At 47.5% G+C, this 21,175-nt stretch overlaps 1 protein-coding gene across 5 annotated transcripts in view; it reads right to left on the minus strand.

Moving 5' to 3' along the window:
• CREB3L1 (cAMP responsive element binding protein 3 like 1) overlaps window positions 1-20,258 on the minus strand; it is a 62,526-nt gene extending 42,268 nt beyond the window's left edge. For 3 of the 5 annotated variants that reach the window (XM_079309458.1, XM_079309459.1, XM_079309454.1), the window contains exon 1: window positions 2,222-2,568. In XM_079309458.1, the coding sequence (XP_079165584.1) occupies window positions 2,222-2,329 (108 nt within the window). In that variant the 5' untranslated portion in view covers window positions 2,330-2,568. Of the gene's footprint in view, window positions 1-2,221; window positions 2,569-14,911; window positions 14,979-20,146 lie in introns of those variants that run through there. The other 2 variants (XM_079309463.1, XM_079309462.1) reach the window with 2 other exon arrangements.
• Window positions 20,259-21,175: the final 917 nt, after the last annotated feature.

Here is a 21,175-nt window from a genome sequence, read left to right on the forward strand (position 1 = left end):
CATTTTCTGGCCGAAATGCTTGGCCTGTTTTAAGAAAAATGCCTGCTGAACAATATCTGGAAAAGTTTGCCCATCTTTGAAGCAAAGGCACTGGCAACTTTGTGAACTATTGTGCACGGTGATGCTTTGCCTTGCACAGTTCTGTGTCAAAAGAACTTCTCCACACATTGCAAGATCCCAGGAGATTTGCTGAATTTAGTAAGAAAATCCAAGTGTATTTCTTCCATCCTCTCCATTGTCATGCAGAGCGAGAACAAAGAGGGTGATGTATTATGTTCTGGCTCTTGTATCACCAACAGATTTGGTAGTTGAGAAGTGGCTGCAGAATCTCTTATATGTATCATCTGCAGGAAGAGAAGGCTTCAGTTTGTCTCTCTCACTCCAGCAGAAGTTTGTGGTGCTGGCAGTTGAGAAAAAATCCACAGGAGAAAAAAAAAACAAAAACCAAAACCTTTAAAAAAGCACTTTTCTGCTGTCAGCTGAGCTCAACGATGCCTGAGTCATTGCAACACAGTTAAATGAGAAGACAAGGGCAAGTTGCTTCCAGAAGCAGCTCTCCAAGCAGAAAAGCCATTTAAATAAGGCAGGACAGAGCCACCCTGCTCACGGCCACCACACACTTTAAACACACTGTCCTGGCAGGTGGCACCAGATGGCACTCTTACACAAAAGCTTTTTTTTCATGGGGTCTGCTTGCAGGCAGAAGTTGTGTTTAACTATGAAAAGGTGCCACCTATATTGGTTAGGGGTTCCCTAACTTGTGATAACAGCCCGTGCTGCACCTGGTAAAAGGGCTGGTGCCAATACATACTATTTTAATTTGGATAAAGGAATAAATGCTCTTGGCATAAAGCACTTTCTATCAGCATAGCTTCATCCATGCTGGATGTACACTGAATTAGGGAAAGCACAAAACTCCTAGCAACAGGTCTCTCAGATATGAGCAAGCAAGGCAAGTGCTCCTTCTTGGGGTGACGTGCCATTGGAAGGTCTGCCTGCACACTGTGGACTCTGTTGCCTCTGCTAGAGCCCAGTGGAATCAGTCCTTGAGGCACAGTGCTATCTCGGAAATTAGGAGCTGGCAAGATCTCTGAGGGATGGGGCTGCCTCCATAATCTCTTTCCCAGACCCTGTGTGCCTCTGCTTGGTGCAGTGCATTTAGTATTTATGCAAATTCTGCATCTCTACCGTCTCCCAAACAAAGAAGGCAACATAAAAGGCTTTAGATTATCTTTTGTGTAGCAAAGCAGAAAGTGGATTCATCAGTAGATTCACCCTCTCCCTGTTTCCTGCTTCCACTGCAAGGGCAGTCCTCAGGGACGCTCACAGTGCTACACCGGGAACACGGGACTACTGTCAAAGGGGAGTAACAAGCCATTGTTCAGACCCCAGTCCGGGGCAGGCACACTGTCCCATGGCTGCAGCCGCTCAGAGGCTGGCGGAGCCTCGCGTTCAGGCAGTGCCCTGCTGCCCAGCGCCAGATACCCTCGCTCCAAACCACCTCTGGGGTGGGGCCCTTCTCACTTCTGCCTCAGTGTTGGGTCCTGCCTGGCAGAGGGGCTGCAGGATCCCATGGAAACTCCCATGGAAAGCTCTACAGCAAAGAGTGTGCGCATCTTCTCAGGGAGAGCTGCTGGACTGAGAACTCGCCTGACTCCTGGGAGAGGCTGGGCAGTTTCCCTAGAGGTGAACAATGCCCCTTTGGTTCCCTGAGACTGGCAACACATTTTCCTCCCAAGTCACTTTTCCTCCTCACCCTTCTCTCCAAAGTAAATCAGCCCAGCCAAAGCGCCAAGCGGTAGACGCTTCATTTCCCAAATGCCACTCTGACGAAAAGTTACAGGCAAAGAAGAGAGGAGGCGCTGAGCCCAAAGCTCTCCCGACGGCAACCGGCCGTGCCTCCGCTGCTGCCCGAGCTCACACACGGCAGTCGTACAGTTCCCCCCCGGCAACGCACACTTCTCCCAAGCCATCAGGCTCATAAAAACAGAGTGTAGAACAGCCCTGAGATTCCCCGGCGAGGTGTCCTCGGGGAACAGCGGCCGGGCCAGTCCAGGGGGGAGCTGGTCGCGTGCGACGGCGAGTAACCGGCTACCTGCATCTCCGGGGCACGCCGGGGCAGGCGGAGCAGGGCGGGGACCGAGAAGAGCCCGCCGCCGTGTCCCGTCCCCGCTGCCGGGGCCGGCCCGGCGGAGCGGGGGTGCTGCCGGCGGTCCCTTACCACATTGCTGAGGAAGTCCGCCTCGCTGAAGTCGCCGAAGTCGAGGAAGCCGGTGCCGGCGGCAGGGAAGAGCCGCTCGGCGGGGAAGGGCTCCAGGATACTGTCCATGGTGCCCGCGGCGCCGGGGCTCGGCCGCCCCCACGGTCGGTCGGCCGGCCGGGCTCAATGCGGCCGCACGCTCCCGCCCGCCCCCCGGCGACGGCGGCCCATGGGCGGCGGGGCGGCAGCGACCGCCGGCCGGGCACGGGAGCCGAGCGCCGCGCCGGTGCCGCTCGGGGCGGCTGTCAGTGCCCCGCTGCCGAGGGGCCGGCGGGCGGCCGCGGCACGCCCCCGCCGCTCTCCGGGAGCCGCCGGGGCGGGACTTCCCTCGCAGACACCCCCTCGAGGCAGCGCCCCCGCCTCCCGGGCAGCCCCCGCTCCGCCGGGCGGGGCGAGGCCGCTGCCTGCCCGGGGCTCCCGTCATCTTCCCGGCGCTGCGCAGGGACCCGAGGGCGCTGCTGGTCCCCGACAGAGGCGTGTCAGCTTGAGGAACTGAACACACTCTTCTGTCAGCAGCCGGCCGGCCGGCTTTGACGGCTCCTCTGCATCCCTCGGGGAGCAGAGCCGGGAAAAATGGACATTCCGCGGGGTCGGAGCCTGAAGGGCAGCCGGCAGGGAGGTCTCCTTGCCCCCGCTCCCCGCAGTGGGCTTGCAGGTAGGCCTGGCTGCAGAAGCACATGTGGCTGCTCCGTAATTAAAGAGCTGGGCACCATTAAAGAGCTTCAGGAAGATTATATGGTTTCAGATAAATAGGATTATGGATCCCTGTCTTCTCTGATCATTACTTCAACCAACACTCAGGAAAACCACTTATAATAATCCCGTTGAAGAAGCCCTGATGTTTTACTAATCTGTCCCTGTTTTCATGGCTCCACAGAGCCTCCCAGCTCTAAGAAGGGGCTTTTTTGGTCACAGGCACCCTGGATAAAAAAGCCCAAAGATCGCAGTGCATCTCTCCTGGGGGAAACTTGACCAGAAGTTGCCAGTGGTAAAAGTTCTGGCAAAGAAGTGCTGATTTGAAGCTGGCTGGAACCTGTACTTGAGTTGGACATGGGGTTTTCATCCATCCAGGCTCTCGCTCCACATTCTCCATGGCTGTCAGAACTAACAGCACAACCCAAGGTGCTCCTTGGCTACTGGTTGCACAAACAGCCACATCCTGCACACAAAAGCCTTTATACTCACACACACAATGAGCTCTTTCAGTTACATTTACTTTTACCTTATGTTTCAGTCAAGTGTAAAGAGCCTTTGGGTAAAAGGTCAGAGACATAAATTCAACCAGGATGAAGTTGTGCTGAGAAAATAATGCTGTTCCTACTTCCTGAATGGTAAAGAAACCTCTTTGTTAATGTGGATGCCACTGGGTTTAAAAAGGGAAACACAAAAACCTTTGCCACTGTAAGATGGGAAGAAGAAATATGTCCAGACCCTTCAGCAAGAAGTAAACCTGTCTCCTAGTAAGGGGGAAGACACCTTTCCTTTAATATCCCAGTCAGCAGGGTTTTCAGGTACAAAGAATTGACAGACTGAATCCTGCCATAGCAATGGAGTAACAGCCAGGGTCACAGAGCCACAGCAGGGGCAGCTTCCCCTCCTGCCACTTACCAAACACAGATATCGCTTCCCTAACTATGAAGACTCACTGGTGGAAACCAAGAGCTTCTGATTCAGTGACTCGCCCAAGCTTACACAAGGAAGCCGCTTCTCAGGACACACACTGTATTTATCCTCAGGCTGAGGAAGCTCAGATGGTGTCAGCTACGGTTTGCACAGCATGGGTGGCAGTGTCATCAGAAAAGGTCAAGCAAAGTAAACCTCGCTTGTTTGTCTGTGCTCTGAAGGGAAAATGCTTTGGCACAGTCAGATAGGAGCTGTGAAATCCATTCTGGAGATTAAAATATCTCAGAAAAAAAAAAAGAAAAAAAGAAAAAAAGAAAAGGAATTGCCTAATCTGAAACCCTGTTTCTATTCAGTGCTTTTAGTACTGAGTGTAACTGCCCAGATGCAAGTTCTCTGCCTATCACTGCTGCACCTTTTCAGGCAAGGAAGAATCATAACAAATATTCCGTTTTGGTGTTGAACAGGAAAGCTGCTCTGTCACATCTTGGAGAGCTCTGATGAGAACCCCCAACCCTAGCATTTCTGTAGAGCTTTGAAATGGACACTTGACTTATGTCAAACATGAGTGCAGTTCACTAAAGGCAATAGAAATGTCATCTAGGTGGTCAAAGAGTGTTGCTGCTGACCCTCCAAAGCCAAAAAGGAGAGTTATTTGTGCAGGCAAGCAGTTTTGTGCTCCAGAAGAGACGTGGAGACAGGTAAATTGATGATGGCTGAGGGGACGTGATGGCATTTCAGAAAAACTCAGATGTGCTGCTGCAGCTGGCCATGGGTGCCTGCAGCAAAGGGGGAAAAGAACAGGCTGAGCAGCACTGCTGAAACAGAGGCCTGGCGACTGCAGTGCTTGCAACATTTGAATGGTGTATCACTCTTACTAGAGCATCTTTACAACCAAGTTCTGCAGCCAACTCTTGGGACATAGATACGGCAAAGCAGGAAGCAACTTTGGGGCAGGGGCTGAATTACATGATCATTCAAATTCCTTCCTAGCCCAGTTTTCTCTGATTTTATACTTAGATTTATTTGCAATCTGATTACAGGAGGTTGAAACAGCAATAAAATATGTTCAGGCTGAACAAGTCAAACTGACAATCAGGTAAGTCTTCCTGGTGTCACCATATTTGGTGCTGCAAATACACATGTATGACCAACCAAGCTAATTTTATCATGCTGAGAAGTGAATCATCAGTCCATTTCTTGTAAGAAATGGATCCTGCTCTCCTGTGCTCCATCCTGCCTGGTCCTGCTCCCACTGCTTGCCTTTATGTCCATGGAGTGAGAACTGCAAGTCTCTCATCGTACATTGTTCCACTTTGCATTTGCTTTGCCTTCACCCCGCATTGTTGTGAGCAGGACACACAAGACAAGGTAATCAAGCCCTGGGCTTGAACATGTGGATGGCCACTCTGCTACAAGCCAGGCTGAAGCTTTTGGTTCTCCCACCCAGGACTGTGCCAGGAGGTCTCACAGACTCTTTGAGGATGAGTGTTTCTTGAGGAATGTAGGGTGAAATGTCGGTGATTTTTAGTCTGCTGCATGCAGTCTCTGTTGTTACAGAAGGGGTCATCTGTGTAGTGTTTGCAGCCTGGACAGCTGGTATGGGAATGATTCATGCTGTAAGAACTGCTTTGCTTTGGGGGTCAGGCTGGCTTTTTAAGACTGCCACCAAAGACAATCTTTTACTTCAAGTCTGTGAAAGATACCATTTGTCCTGTTTATTTTTCCAGCATTGGTGTTCATATAGATGGAATAGACAGTTTCTGCCACAAGCTGTCTTCCTAGCCATGGAAGTTTTCTGGAGTCATGCAGACTCCATACTTTGGCCCTTCAGTAGCTCTTTGCAACAGTCCTGCCTTCATTTTGCTTTGTCTTTTCTCTGGATTTGATTACTTGTCCGCATATTGCTTTGGTGTGGTTTTGCTCACTGTTTTCATCACGGACAGAGGGAGCAACTGCAGCATTGTAGGTCCCCACTGCTCCTGAAGGCTCACAGAGAACAAGGGGAGGATGGAAATGGGACTTTCAGCCTAATTCAAAGAAGAGGTACTACAATCCCCAGACAGGCTCTTAGGAGTCAGGTCATGTATGATGGCACAAGTAGTTACATATCTAACCCTTTGGCTGTGATTTTTTCATTTAGCTTTTTATGGGACAATTAAAAACCCAGGAAAAAAAGTTAAGATAGGGATTGATACAGCAAAACATTTTCTCAAAAGTTAACTTTTGAGGAAGGATTTGTAATGGCTGGAGCCTCTTTTCCCTCTGATCCACAGTCCTGCCTCATCCAGGAAATCTGTCTCCTTTTTGATTTCCTTTCAGCAGCTGGTTTAAACTCTCTCTCTTGCACACACACTTCTCTCTCCAGCCAGCTTCAGCTGTTTTCCATTTCCTTCCTCCTGCTGTGTGCACTCCCAGCCAGGTACCCAGCACACCTGTTCCCACCACCAGCAAGCAGCAGTGGGACAGGGAGGGGAGCCAGCAAAGAGATCACACCCATTGCAGCTCCCTGCTAAAAACATAGAAGGGGGTAACACCTGTGAAACCAGAGTGTTCATAGATCTGCTGCCACAACTGAAAGAGGGAATGATTTGTGTTCTGCCCGTTGCTTTGTGTGCAGCTACACAGAACATCAAATTAAATGTCTGTCTGCAGCAGACACACTTCTTTAATGACCACCAAATCCAGGTAGGTGTGAACCATGCTGGATCACTGCAGAGAAGTGCAGAAACACATGTGTGTGTCATAAGGAAATGTGTACCCCAACTTGTGCTTTTTCCCCCCATCTTGCTTAGGAAGTAGAGGGGAAAGTGAAGAGCATATTAATTGCATGTTTGCATATGGCAAGCATCCATGAATGCTGTGGTTTCAGTGAGCACCCTAATGCTATGTGGGAAATGAAAGGGAAGCCACAGAGCTCAGCACTGCAATTATTATTCTTTCTGAGGTAAACTTGGGGCCCTTGGATAGATTTAAATCAGCCTTGCAAGCAAGGAGTGAGTGACAGAAGGAAGGAGGAAAGCCCTAGGAAAAGGAAAGCCTTGAGTACAAGACACCAGACAGTAGGAGCATCCCTTCACAGAACCCCTTTAGCTTCCTGGAATGTGGCTGAGCTGCCTGTGGCTATATGCCTTTCTACCAGTCAGAAAGCAAAGCCCCCAAATAGTAAATGGGTACTGTAACAAAATATGAGAACTGAAAACTCACCACTTTGGAAGTAACTAATATAGGAGGAAAAAATCTCTGTAATTCCTTCGTTTCTTCATGGCAAGTTAAGACTGTTCCTTTGACTTGTCACACACAAGCTCCCCTTCCTGCTCTATACCTCAGAACGAGCATAGGCTGACAATCTCCCTGGGGAATCAGACAACTTTCAGGCTGACTGGGTGCAGAGTAACTTCATTATGAGGGCATCTCCTTCCAGCAGCTTGTTAGCATTTGAAAGCATTGTATGAATGGGAATCTGCAGGACAGCAGAAGAGAGTAGCTACCTCTGATTCCTATGCACTACATTTTATTTACTAGGCTTTTAGCTTTCATGGTTGCAAGATCTGCTTGTGAAAGGGACCCAAGCAGAACTCACAGGGCTAGAGACAACCTGAAGAGTCATTTTTAGGGGGATGTATCACCTCATTTCTCCTAACCATGTCCTACAACCCCAATCTTTCCCTCGGAAGGATGAAGAGCTGCATACTCTGACTGAATTTTACACCAAGGAGATACCTTGCATCAAGGAGTGGGAAGTAAATGGCTTTGGTACAGAAGGCAGCTGAAGAGCTGCTGGAACAGGACTGGATGGGTCAAGGCAAGGGATGGCAACACTCTGCTTTGACACACGTATGTGCAATATAGAGTTAACTCCAAACTCCCAGTTACCCACATGAATGACTAGAGAGCAATCTATGCAGATCTGTGCCACTTGACCTCTCAAGCATAGTAGAGAAGTTGGACACTTACATCTTGGTCACATCCAACAGAATCTTCTCTGGTCAGAATCAAGCAGATACAGCACACACAGGCTGGTCAGGGGTGTGGGAAGAGTGATGTTCCCTGTACTGCCAAGGGTTAAAAGCAAGGTCCAGATCCACAAGAAATCCTGTGAGGAGAAAAGCACAACCCAGCAATTCAGGCATGTCTCACCCCCCATTCAAATGACATTGTTTCAGGGCTGTCTGCCTCACCCCTCAGTGGTAATTACAGACTTTCACTACCGGGGGAAGAGAACACGGTGGAAGAAACCTTCATTATAGACATCTAGAGAAAAGCAACCTCAGTGTAATGTCTCAGGCACATAGCCAGGATCAGCCACCAAAGCAAAACACATTTAGGACAAAAATAAAAGGAGGAGAAGTGTTAAGTGATTTGGGAAGATCAGAAGCCCACCAGGTTGGCTGCTGTACAGTGCTGGGTGTGGGGAGCACTTTGGAGTAACTGGAATGTTGCCCTGCTTTTAAGTGGTGCGGTTTGCATTTACATTCTTCCTTCCTTCCTCCTTCTCCGGGTGGTTGTTTTCCCTGATGTCTGCATGTGTCCCTTTGTCACCCCTGGCATACACCAGTGGGCTGGGAATGGATGGTTTTCCTAGGCTTCCTAGCTTGATGCTTGTCAAAGGGGTACATAAAGCTGTAGGTGTCCTTGGCTGACCCCTCATTCTGTTGAACACCTAGCTTAAGATATATACTCGAGAATAGGCTTCTTGTATTCAAAGCTGGGGGCTCCTTCTCACCTTGTGTGTGTTATAGGGGCCCAAAGTTTGAATTTTGTTACAAAGGATACAAAGGGTTTTTCTTCCCAGTAAGTGATCCGCAACATCCCATGACCATTTCCTATTACTGTGGTGCATCTGTTGGGATTGGTGTTGACCTACCCTTAGGTGGCTGACACCTCTGGCAAAAAAATGGTCTTATTCCTGCTGCTTTTTTTTCCCTCATTCCAACTTTCTGTTGACAAGTGGCATGGGTCCAAGCTAAGTTGCTCTTTTTACCCCTGGGCATTCACATGTGTGAAACTGAGAACCACTATCATGGCATGGTAAACTCAGTGTTTATGGGAGAGGTCACTTCAGTGACAAAATTTTCCTACAGAGCCCTTTTTTGTTGTTGTTGGTAACACCTTATTCTTGCAGGATCTGGGGTTTGATGCTACATTAGAAATATCCTTCAAGCCAATAGGTCTTGTCCCCTGGCAGCAAACAGCAGGGGTGGGAGAGGACCAGGAGGAGAAAAACATTCAATCAGAGTGCTATTAAGATGTGCCTAGGGAACTGGCTGAATTTTAATTGTTCTTTCCTACTCAGTGAGTGAGCACAGGAAAAGATTTACCTTCTGGCCTTTCCATTTGGGCATGTTGACATTTCCAGGCGGCACTTTCCTCTGATGGAGAGGTTTGACGTCAGGTGGGCTGATTAAAGCCTGCAGTGCCTCTGACTCATTTGGCTATGTCCTGTGCAAGAGGATTTGTAATGTGTCTCTTGTCTTTCTTTCACTCATTATGGTTGGTTTTAAATAAATAAAGCTAAGCTCAATTCACAACTTCAGGGAAGATGCAACTCGGCTCAGACTCAAATACTCATTGCCATGGCAACAGATGCTGTCAGGCACACACAGACATGTCACTCTCAGCAGCAAACTCCCCTGCCTTCCTCTCCTTGCCTGAGCAGTACACGGGGCTGGGGTGGGATGCAGGACAACTGGGTGAGGCTGGCACTGTCCACATCACTTGGGCATGCAGTTGTTCTTGGGAACTGGCCTCGCTGCTCTCCCAGCTTAGCAAAGCTCACCTGGGCCAGCCAACTACCCTCTTGTGGAGCAAGAACTACTTTGGGGGAAGCCTTGGTGAATGAATTTGCCCCTAGTGTGACTTTCTCAACTTGCAGAAAGAAGGGGAGGGACTACCTGGATCAGCTAGTCTTATACAGCTGCTGCCAAGTGTGGCATTGCTCTTCATGGATTGAGATCTGAAATAAAGAAATAAAAATTTTCAGCTGCCTTCTGTAAACCCCACTGAGCAAATCCTTCATGACTGCTAAAGAGATGCCCAGCAAGGAAACAGAATTGGGGAGAGATATGCTTTCTGCAGCAGACTGTGGGGTAGGTAGGTTAGGCAATGCAAAGCAAGGAAAGGCAAAGCAATAGTCCCTGGGTCCTCTGTCTCAGAGTACCTGTGTCTCCTTGGCATATTGAGCAGATCCCCTTGTTGCTGCCATTTCCTGTACAGCTTTTGATTCAGCAAGAACTTGAGTATAACAGCAGCCTAAAACATGATGCATGAAACATGGCCAAAGGCAGCATCACTGAGAAAGAGGCTCTTTGAAGTGCTCAAGAACTCCCTGACCATGGCTCTGAACCCATGCATCTCTAACATCCAGTGATTATACAATCATCTAAGTTGGAAGAGACCTTTAAGATCACCAAACATTCAAACATCCACACAGCAGTATCATAGTAACTCTTAAACCACTAAACAATATCATTCAGCATTCAGATCCAGATGCCTCTTAAACACCTTCAGGGATAGTGATTTCACCACCTGTCTGGGCAATTTATTCCAATATCTGTGCAGCCACTGCTGATCAGCACAAGGTCCTTTTCTGCTGGGCAGTTTTCCAGACACTCTTCTCCAAGCCTGTAGTGCTGCTTGGGATTGTTGAAGTTGTGCACGACCCAGCACTTTGCCTTATTGAACCTCATGAATGTCCTCAGTCCATTGAGCCTGTCCAGAGCCCTCTGCAGAGCCTCCTATCCTCAAGGAGATCAACACCCCCACACAACTTAGTGTTGTCTGCAAATTTACTGAGGGTGCTGTCAATCCCAATGTCCAAGCCCTCAATAAGGATGCCAAACAGGACCAGTCTCAAAACGGAGCCCTAGGGAGTACCACTAGCAGCCAGCTGCCAAATGGATTTAGCTCCATTCACCACAATTTTCAAGGTCTGGCCATACAGCCAATTTTTTACCCATTGAAGAGACCACCCATCCAAGCCATGAGCAGCCAGTTTTTCTAGGAAAACATGTAGTAGGAGAAGAAAAATGAGATGTTCTGGTTTGTGTGGCAAACAGGGTTAACAGTGTTGCCAGATCTTCCTTTCTCCAAGTATCTCAGAACATGTAGCAGTTCTCTCAAACCCTGGGCACCTGAAGTCCTGGAAAAGTGGAAACTTCCCACCTTCCCTGCTCTTAGGTGACTTCTGACAGTTGCAGGGAACTGGCTGAAAATACATCCTGCTGGCTCCAACATAGGTGGGCAAACCTGGGAAACCATCATTTACTGGTTTTAATCCTATTATTTTTAGATCACCCCCATTGAGTGAGTTCTGAATTACAGTTTTTGGTTTGGCTTGTAGGCAAGCACAACACACACAGGAAAGTGTTTGAGGGCTGTCCCACTGACCTGAGCTGCACCAAGAGGTAGCATATACCCCATTGGACTTGTACAGGGGCACAAAGGGATACAAAACAATTGAGCCAAGTATCCAGTCTTCCCAAATAGATCTCTATGGTTGGGTAATGCTTTCTAGATTAATCCTCATTTTGTAGGTTTAATGCTTCCCCATGTAGGGTGCCATGTCTTTTTTCTACCACAGATGATTTAAAATTAACCTTACCTCCTACAGGCACTGCACCCTGCCACACTGGGGAAGTTAATAACATTGGAAGAGTTTGCACTTGTGAAATGTTTCTATGACTGCATAGATTGAGCCACATTACCATGACAAATCACTGAAATCTGAGAAATCTAATTTACAACACAAAATTCTTTGTTTTGTGTGTCTTTCCCAACTAAAATTCAAGTCAGAAAGTGTCTGGATTGTGCAGTATCTCTAATCTAGCAGAACTGTGGGTGTAAGAAGGATGAAAAAATTGCATGAAGTCGCTAGGGCTGGTCTACAATAACTCCAAACCCTAAATTCCTTATCCCTTGAACGTGGTTTACAATGGCAATGGATCCTGGCAGAGCTGTGTAACCAGCACTTAAATAAAGGGGAGGCAGCAAGACCTCCTGAATCAGTGGCATCTGTTCTGGGAAGGGCTGGCCCAAAAACAGCCACAGCAAGAAGGTACTGAAACCCACTGTCTCCTTCTAGAAACAGAATTGAAGGTCACAAAGTAAAGACCCCTGCAACCACCACTGGCCTCTGATTAAAAAGAAATCCTTTTATGCACAGACAGTGGTTTGAGAAAGGAAAATATTGAACTACAGTGAAATCTTGGAGAGTTCATGGCTGGGCACCTTAGAAACACAAGTGGCATCAATTCAGGTAAAGCTCTATACCCCCAGCCACTGGCATCAATGTACAAGAGTACTCCCTCCTCTCAAATTTAACTTCTTTCACAATAAAACTGATTTTTATGGTGCTTTTATCTGGGATAGTGTGAAAGTAACTCAGTCTTAGGAACAACAGAGATGAAAGTCTGCTTCATGTCCCCAAGCCACCTCTGAAGCCTAGAAAATCATGGTTCTCTGTAAACAGTTGGTGTTTTGCCTCAGTATGAGAATTAGCATCATTATTTCCAAGTGATGGGGGCTGCCATTGTCTCTGCCAGAACTATAAACAAAATAAAGCACTGTGGTGTGGTCCTCCTAACCCCTGTATTGTACTCACAGGGGTAGCAGACAGCAGAGATATTTGGGCACTTAGCAGGCTCGCTTCTTCTTTTAAAATGCACTAAAAGAAATACTGACAAAATACAATGTATGAATGGTCCACATAACTTACTGCTGTCACTTATAACTGAGAAGGAACTGCACAGAAAAGAACTGATATTTATAGGGGTGAAAACATCCTTCTTTATTCTGAGGGCATGGTTTACAGTCCTATGAACCATTTGCAGAATTCAGGTTTTCATAAACCTGAAAGAGGGGTTTGAAAATGGAAACCATTAAAAAAACCTCAGCACCCTAAACTGCACATCAAACCTGAAATGTTCTTCATGAGCAAGTTAATATATAAATATACTTCACATCATATATTTATTTCTGTGGAAGACCCTTTAAATTTCCAGTGCCTCCTGGCACAGACAAAGGGAGGCCATGACCTGAGCAACAGCTGTAATGACCCCATCGAGACAGAATATTTTGCAGTATTCTACACAAATATTAATTCTGGTGCCAGCAAGTAGTTTTGCCTGGCCTTTTGCTGCCTGCTCAATCCCATGTAAGTCACTCTTCCCTCGCTGCAGGCTGCCGTCCTCTGCTTCTTGACCAGATACCCAGTGGATTATTTTTGTCTCAGATCACATAGTCCCAATGGTACAATTACACACTGACCTCAAAGACTTGCTTTTAAAATTACCCTTCTTTAGCAAACCCTCTGTCTAGTGGGTTGGGTGGTTTTCTTATTTTTTATTTTTATATCTAAATGGTTAAATAGTGGGTGTGGTTGGGGAGAGAGGAAAAGAAGAAAGAGAAAGAAGCAGACAGAGCAATCAGTAGGGAGGCAGTTGTGAGGGTCACAAGTGCGCTCAGGAGGGGGAAGTCCATATGCTCCAAGGAGAAGACACTTGGCTCCCTCTCTTTCCTCAGTAACATCTTCTCCTGGAAGGTCAGTTTTTCCTGTCAACAAGTGTAATTTCACTACAGAGACAGTAATAGTCCTTCTTCCTCACAGCCACAACTAGGGACTTATTCTTGGGAACCACTACCTAAACTAGAGACCAAACAAAGCAACAGCTTTCAAATACAGTGTGAAACTTGGAACTTTCCTGTAAGTGCTCACAGATGTTAAACATGTTACAGAAAAGCAACTCAGAAAGGCCCTGAAGGGCCTAGAGGCAAACAGGCCTAGGACAGGGGTAGGTAATCATAACTGTAGTGTTATGTTCACAGTGAAACCCATGTAGGACAGGTGTCATTTGTCCATGTTGCTGTTGAGTTCACAGTTCCATCAAATTTTTGAAAGCCTTCATAGAATGCATGAAATCTCTTCAGGAGAGATGAGCATCTTCTTTGAGGATGGCAAGCTGGAGGGAATAGGTCCAGGGAATAGAACCAGTCTGTCTTTGCAAGAAAAAAAAAAGGGAAGCAACTCACAGGCTGACACGAGAAACTTCAAATATGCTGCAACTTCTCACATCCAGGGTGCACATACTACTTTTTGAGTTTGCTACACAATAGGACTTTTCCCTCCACACTATAAATAGCTTTAAAACCCATCTGAAATGGTTTTAAGGCTGATGGGAGCAGCAGCGAACTGGGACCAAGTGATAAAAGGAGCTTTTGCTGGCTGGTTGTGCAAGTTTGCCTTCTAATAGCTGCCTGTCACTTGGGCAGTGGCTGTTCTTCCACAGTGCTCATAATGGTGTCCTTCATCCTTCACATATTCAGGTGTGCATATCTATTCCACACTGTTCTGCATACCTTATTTTCTGTAGCCTTTACTGCACACGCTATGTCTCAGTTCTGACAGGATGAGCTCCCTTTGTGTCAAACAAAAGGTTGAGTAGTACTTGGAGAGGAAGCCTGCAAACAGTGCCCTGATGTATTTGAGAAAAAGGCAATTGTCACTTGGGTGACTCCCGCTCACATGGGAGACTGTGTAGGACAGATGTGAACACCATCAGATTGGAAACCATCTTTGAACGTTTGGTATAGTCCGTGTTCCAGCTGTTTGGGAAAAGACAACCCTCTTCACTCTAATTCTTCCTGCAGCTCCCCTTGAACACAGCATCTTTTCCCCTTCTCCACCTACTACACCATTGCACCTGGCTGTTGGCCTGTGCTGTTGCATAGCTGCCTTCACCCACACCTGCAGTGACTGCATTTTGTGGTGGGTGAACTGATTTTTGGTTAGGTGAGGGGTTTTTTGTAAATTTTGTGAAAAGCTTTTGTAGCCTGTGAAATGGAAATGTGCTTGATACCTTGCTGGAATGGACAACAAGCTGGTTAGCATAGCCTTGGCTGGGGCAGAAAGCAGTATCAGAGCTCCAGTTAAGTGATACCTATAAATGCTGGCAAGGCACACAGTGAGGATTAACAGGCATCTGTGTACTCACCACTTCTCTTATTTGGAATTAAAAAGACAAATCCACCTACCAACATTTGCTGAACCGAGTTTGTTTCATGAATATCAGTCAGCAAGACGTCAGTCAAAGGTATTCATCTACAAAATAAAAAAAAATTCAAATTTCAAACTCTGCTCTTTTAATGAGCTCTGGTAAATTTGCTCCCTTTTACAGTCCTGGGGTCAACCAATTAGCAACCGCCTAGGGGAGAAACTTAATTAAGCTCAGATAACACAACAGAGGTTTCACTACCTTGCCCTCCCTCTATACAAATCCTCATTTACACATCTGGATAAAAGCTTCACTGCAAAGCCTGGAGAGAGCAATTGCTTCAAGCAGAGTCTCTGAAAGCACATCTGAGCTCCCAAAAAGCATTGCAAACTCTTGCATCATGCAGAGGCAGAGAAGGCAAAGCAGCTAGGAAGCGAGAAGATCCACTCTGGCAAGCTGCTGCACGGGGATAGGGTGTCACTGGGAACAACAAAAGGTGGTTTTACTGAGGAAACGTGGTGCCACGACTTATTAGTCTTCCAGCAGAAGCAGGAATCCTAGCACTGCTCTGATGGTGCTTCTCTTGCAGCAGGAGCGAGCCAGCCATTCAGGACTAGTCTGACAAATCTGGCTCCAGCTGCTCGACTTTATTAACGACAGAAGCCCTGGAGGGGTGGGATCCAGAGGCATCACAGCGATTTTTTTCCCCTTTCCTAAGCACAAAAGGCAGAAGTGGAATGTAGCTGAGGAATGCTTCGCCCTTGGAAGGGATGTAATAAATCTCCTTGGATGTGATATTTGGTTTATTTTGTGGGAGTCATTCAAAAGGAAAATGCAGATTGTGGGGCTTAGTGCTCAGCCTATGCTGGCAAAGGATCCCCGACAAAGAATGTCCATTGGCAGGGAATTTCCTGACTTTGCAAGTGAGCAAACGCTCTTTCTCAGTTATTCTAAAAGCTGTTTTGTTATTATATAAAAGGTTCTATAAAGTAGACAGCGATCAGTTCTATTCCAGATTCACCAGAAGAAGGACAAGTAATCACCAGCCTTATTTGCAGGAGAAAGGATTTATGCTATGCTCAAGAAAGTGCTTTTTCTCCAGGATGGTCTCCTGGGCTGCAGGGGGCTGCTGGGGAGGCTGGGGCATCCCAGTTGCTGGAAGCATTTAACGCCCATGTCACGCTCTGCTCCTGGGTGATTCCACCTTGGAGAGCTTCAGAGATCTCCCAGAGTTCCTGCCAGCTCTCTGCTGTATGATTATTGTTTAATAGCAGGAGTTGCCACCTTTGGGATAGGGGCTTAAGGAGGATTCTTCCTATGCCTAAGGTCACCAGACCAAGGGATGTGTTAGCAGGCAGAGATCAGGGAAGAAGAAAACAGAAGGGTACTGATGTGCAGATGGATTTGATTTACTGCAGCAGTATGACAAGGAAAAAGCCCAAAGGTGACTGTGGACCCACCACAGAGCAAAATAATACCAGCTTCACTGACAGTGCTAGGCAGGGAGGAGGGTTCTCAGGTCTACAAAGAGAACCTGTAGAGGTTCTCCCTAGGGAAGTCATGACAGAGGTTATATGAATAGCTGTAAGCCACCTGGGAACTTTAAACCAGGTTTAAATGGGACCTGAACGGGAAGAAAAGCATGGAGCCAACCAGAGCTGTCTGAAGCAATTCCACCATTGAGAGAATCTCTATAGTAGAAGGTAGAGGGGACAATGAGACATTAGGGGCATACAAACTACTTTTCCATAGTAAATACTTAACAAGTTCCAGCTTGTGAACTATTGCCACAAGTTCCATCAAGTGAAGTTCCAGCTGTGAAAAGCCCAAAGCCCTTCCACCTGTCAGTTTGGATAGAAGTGGAGTAGCCTGAACAGGCAGAGCTGCCATTAGAGCACCAGGACACTTTGGGAGAAGTGGGAACATGGTCCCTACACACACTCAGTGAACCCCAGAAACTGCCCATAAGGTGGTGGCATCACTGATGGAGATTACAGTTCACAGCGGTCAGCCACACAAGCCTTTGTCTTGTTGCTCGGCTCATCCTCCAGAAATAAAATTTTGCTCACTCCATTAGGTTACTGGAGATTCCCATTTCTCATCTGCTATAAGAAGAGACTAAAAAGGATACCAGATGTTTGCTAAGGATTTGATTTCCTAAAAGAGAATATGTTTGCAGCACTCAGTGGAGAGATGAAGGCCTCTACAATAGATAGTAAGAATCCTTCAGGTTGTTGTCCACCATTGTCATCTGCTGCAAATGACATGTTTTCAGTGTCTGCTGTCTTGCCAGAGAACACAAATATTTTCTGTGCTGTACCCTGTGTTTTTACATGGAGAGGAGGTGCCTGTGTGAAACAAGTGACCTTACAAAGAAATTAGCACTCTTGGGTTATTACCAGGGCTGGACTGAGCACTTTGCTGCTGTTATCACTGCTATTGATTTTACATTTATAGAGAGGTGCAAATTTACACAGTGCTTAATAAACACAAAGTTTCCTGGACTGCAACTAGTATAGGAGAACTGGGAGGTGTTTAAAAAAACCAACAAAAACACAACATAGTTTTAAAAAAACAATTACATGACATTTCTACATTATTTTTTCCACTACAGTCATAGGGTGAAGATTAGAGGAGGTATTGCAACACTTCCATATGGCCACACACACACCATGACATTGCAGGACCAAACAGATCTACCATCTTCCCAGACAGAATGACAATTTTATACCATTTATCCACTCACATCACCCAAAGTTTTGGACAGAGGGGTCTAAATTGTATTGGGTAAGAGTAAACCAGCAGAAGACCTTGGGTTCTACTCCTGCTGTGCCATTTAAAATTTCACACGTTTTCCAAAGGTGAAAGCATATTCCTCCTGCAAGAGTGAGGCCATGGGTCTCAGACCAGGATACAACATGGGACATCGCTGGACTGAGGCATTTGTGAGCAGGAAAGTGCTAGTTGAATTGATTCCCTCAGGGCACAGCACCATTATCATCATGAGCATTTTGACTGTGGACAAATTATTTGTATAAAAATTAAACCCTTTTGTCTTGTGGGTGTTTAAAGAGGTGGGTGTTTTTTCTAAAGGAACCTCCGAGAGCAGAATTACATTCCTGTCACACCCACTATGTATCTGAAAGTATCACTTTGTGTGACACTTTGTGGCAGAGAGACTCCAAGGAAAAGGAATAGCAGTCACAGAGACAGGGAAGTTGGAAAACGCAAGGAAAAGTGGAAGTCATGTGGCCTTGACCAAAGGGAAAGGAACACATGCTGAATCCAGATAATTTCTGAGGAATTAAATAGGTAGGTTGAACAATTTCTGAGTGAAAGCACTGGGTTAGGCTCCAGATCGAAGTCAGCACATATTGGCGATCAAAGGGAACTAGACAACAGTAAGTTTAACCCCAGTGTTTGGGAAGCACTCAGGTAAGTGGGAACAAGTGTCTGAAGGTGATGTTTGAGGGGAAAAAACCCCAAACCCAACAAAAAAACTCACCAAACAAAAAAGGCTTTAAGTGCAGAGATGACATGTGGTGCAGCAGAAACTCTGGCAGGAAACCCTGTGAGATACACGTCCCACCAATAATTTGGGTCATTTGCTGCGAGTTCTGCCTTCAGCCCCTTGCAAGGAGTTAAAGTTCTGCCACTCTTCACTCACTGCTTTTGCTGCAGACCTGGCTGTGAATCAGGCACACAGTTTACCTTGGCAGGATGTGAATGTCTACTGCGGGTTACAGGGTGTGGACAAGTGTGCCCAGGCCCTTTTCTGCACAGCTTCTCCATATTCTCTAGAGGCTGGCATGGATGAATGGCCCAGCCTTGGAAAATATTATCGTCTCCCAGAGAATGCTGGTTCTGAGTTGTATCCAAAGGAAGCCAGGCAGCACTCAGGGGAAAAGTTAATAAGCAGCTGGGTGAAACTCCCTGGGCTCTACACACGCAGGGAAGCAGAAACCTTCGCTCTTGAGAAGTTCACCTGAAAACATTCTCTTACATCTTAGCCTTGTCACTGGGTTTTCAGCCCAGTGTATGCCTATGTGCCATAGGCAGTGCCACCTAACAGGTTTTTGGAGTGCTGGGCATGCATGGATGTAGCATATTTATTTGTCTGCCTCTTTTACCAGGCTATCCCAAAATACTTGACCAGGTGTTAACAGCGTGACACTCCAAGGTTGCACAGCAGAATTTCCCCAAGTACTGCTTCTAGTGGGAAGGACCCACACATACAAATGAAGTTCTGCAAACACTTTTCCAGGTATCTTCTGAACCTCTCATGCAGAGGCCAAAGGCAGTCTATCCAGTTATATGATCCCACAGGGAATCGCATATTGTTCTAAATACGATTTTTTCCTCTGTGTGTGACTGTGACTGCATATCTTAGCAAAATGAAGGCTAAGTCGTGGTGGTTCTGCTGTGCACAATGTTACCCCAGAGTCCTTGCCAGTGTTCTTCACTGAACATTTCAACTTCGCTTTAACTCACCATTGCTCCATCAGTACATCTTAATGCATCTGCCAGGCACAGATCATGTGATTCAATTTGGAGTTTTTCTACATGGGCCAATAGATATCAGAATCTGTATAGAAGCATATACAAGTTATTTTCAGCTCGTCTGTGACATGCAATTCCACCCACCAGGCTTGCAGAGATATATAAATCATGGAGGTGTCTAAAATAACAGGCCCTGAGGAAACATCTGTCACCTCCTCGAGCTTGTGAGGGAGGAATAAAAAGCATTCAGCTTCACAACTTAGTGAATTTTCTTTTAGCTCTAAGAGAGCAGGGAGCAGCAAGTCTCTCTGACACAGCCCAGACGCCCTGGCAGTTGGATATTCTCACTGACTTCACACTGCACTTGACCTGTGAGAGTAACACACGCAATACTGAGATGCTCAGCGGTCTGGATGACATTTGTGCCACCTCACCCTTATCATCAAAAGAAATTGACTGCTTCAATTCTTTTTTTGTTTCTTTGGGGTTGTTTCCCCCCCTCAAGCTGACTGGTGGTTGGCCTTCTGCACTGGATCTCTTAATCAAAGGAAAACAGAGCTTGCTGAGCTGGAATCTACTGATGGCTGTTCTAGTCCTGAAACCTGCCACCGCCTGTGCTGGTGATGTATGTGGGCCAGGGCCTCGCCTATCTTACAGATACTCCCCTTTCTAATTGAAAAATCAGGAAAATCTGGGAAGTTGTTTATTCGCCCTCTCTCTCGCCTCTCTTTTTGAAGCGATCTGATCCTCTCTCTTGGACCTCAACCCCACTCACTCTTTGCTGCTCGTTTTAGTGGAGAGCACCGCAGCGGAGCAGTGTGGGAGGACGAGAGCGGTTTCCCCCCGCCCGGCGGGTGCCCCAGCCGCGGGGCCGCCATCAGCCCCGCCCGCCGGCCCGCCGGGGCGCCGTGAGGGAGCGCGCGGCCCGGCCCGCGCCGCTGCTGCCCCCTGCCGGCCGGCGGGCGGGGCTGCAGGCTCCGTGTCTGTCCGTGTCCGTGTCTGCTTCCGCGTCTGTGTCCGTGTCCGTGTCCGTGTCCGTGTCCGTGTCCGTGTCCGTGTCCGTGTCCGTGTCCGTGTCTGTGCCGTAGCTGTGTTTTTGCCTATGCCTATGCTAGTGCCCGTGCCAGTGTCAGTGTCCATGCCCATGCCCGTGCCAGTGCCCTTGTCCGTGTCTGTGCATATGGCTTTGCTGGTGGCATGGCCCTGGTCGCACTGTGCGTATGGCTGTGTCCATGGCGTTTTGGCTGTGGACATGGCCAGGGCCGTGTCCTTGCCTGTGCCTGTGCTATGGTTGTGGCCAAGTGTCTTTTTGCCCGTGGCCGTGCTCATGGCCGTGGCCTTTTTGTCTGTGATATCCTTGCCCATGCCTGTGTTGTGTCCATAACCGCGGCCATGACAAGTGTCCTTGTCCATAGCCGTGCCGTGGTAGTGGCTGTGGCCGTATCTTTGTTCATGCCTATGTCCTCGTTTGTGCCTGTAATGTGTCCGTGCCTGTGGCCACGCTGTGACTGAGCCCGTGCCTATGCCAAAATCGTGGCCGTGCCAGTGTCCGCACCATGTGTACCAGGAGTGCTGAGCCAAGCCTCGAGGTTGTTTTTGTAGACAAACCTACACGACGGATCCACTGCCCGGGCCGTAAAAGGAGAGCAGAGTATTCTCTCCTCCGATGTATTCTCCCCCATAATGCAATTACCGGTGATTTTCCGGAAAGTTTGCGCAATCTTTCCCGTAAAACCCGCTGGTCTTTAACGTCACTTTAGCCACAAGAAACCCCAGAGCCGAGCCCCGGGACACTCGTGTGCCG

The sequence above is a fragment of the Erithacus rubecula genome (genome assembly GCF_903797595.1).
Source record: "Erithacus rubecula genome assembly, chromosome: 6".
NCBI classification, from domain to species: domain Eukaryota; kingdom Metazoa; phylum Chordata; class Aves; order Passeriformes; family Muscicapidae; genus Erithacus; species Erithacus rubecula.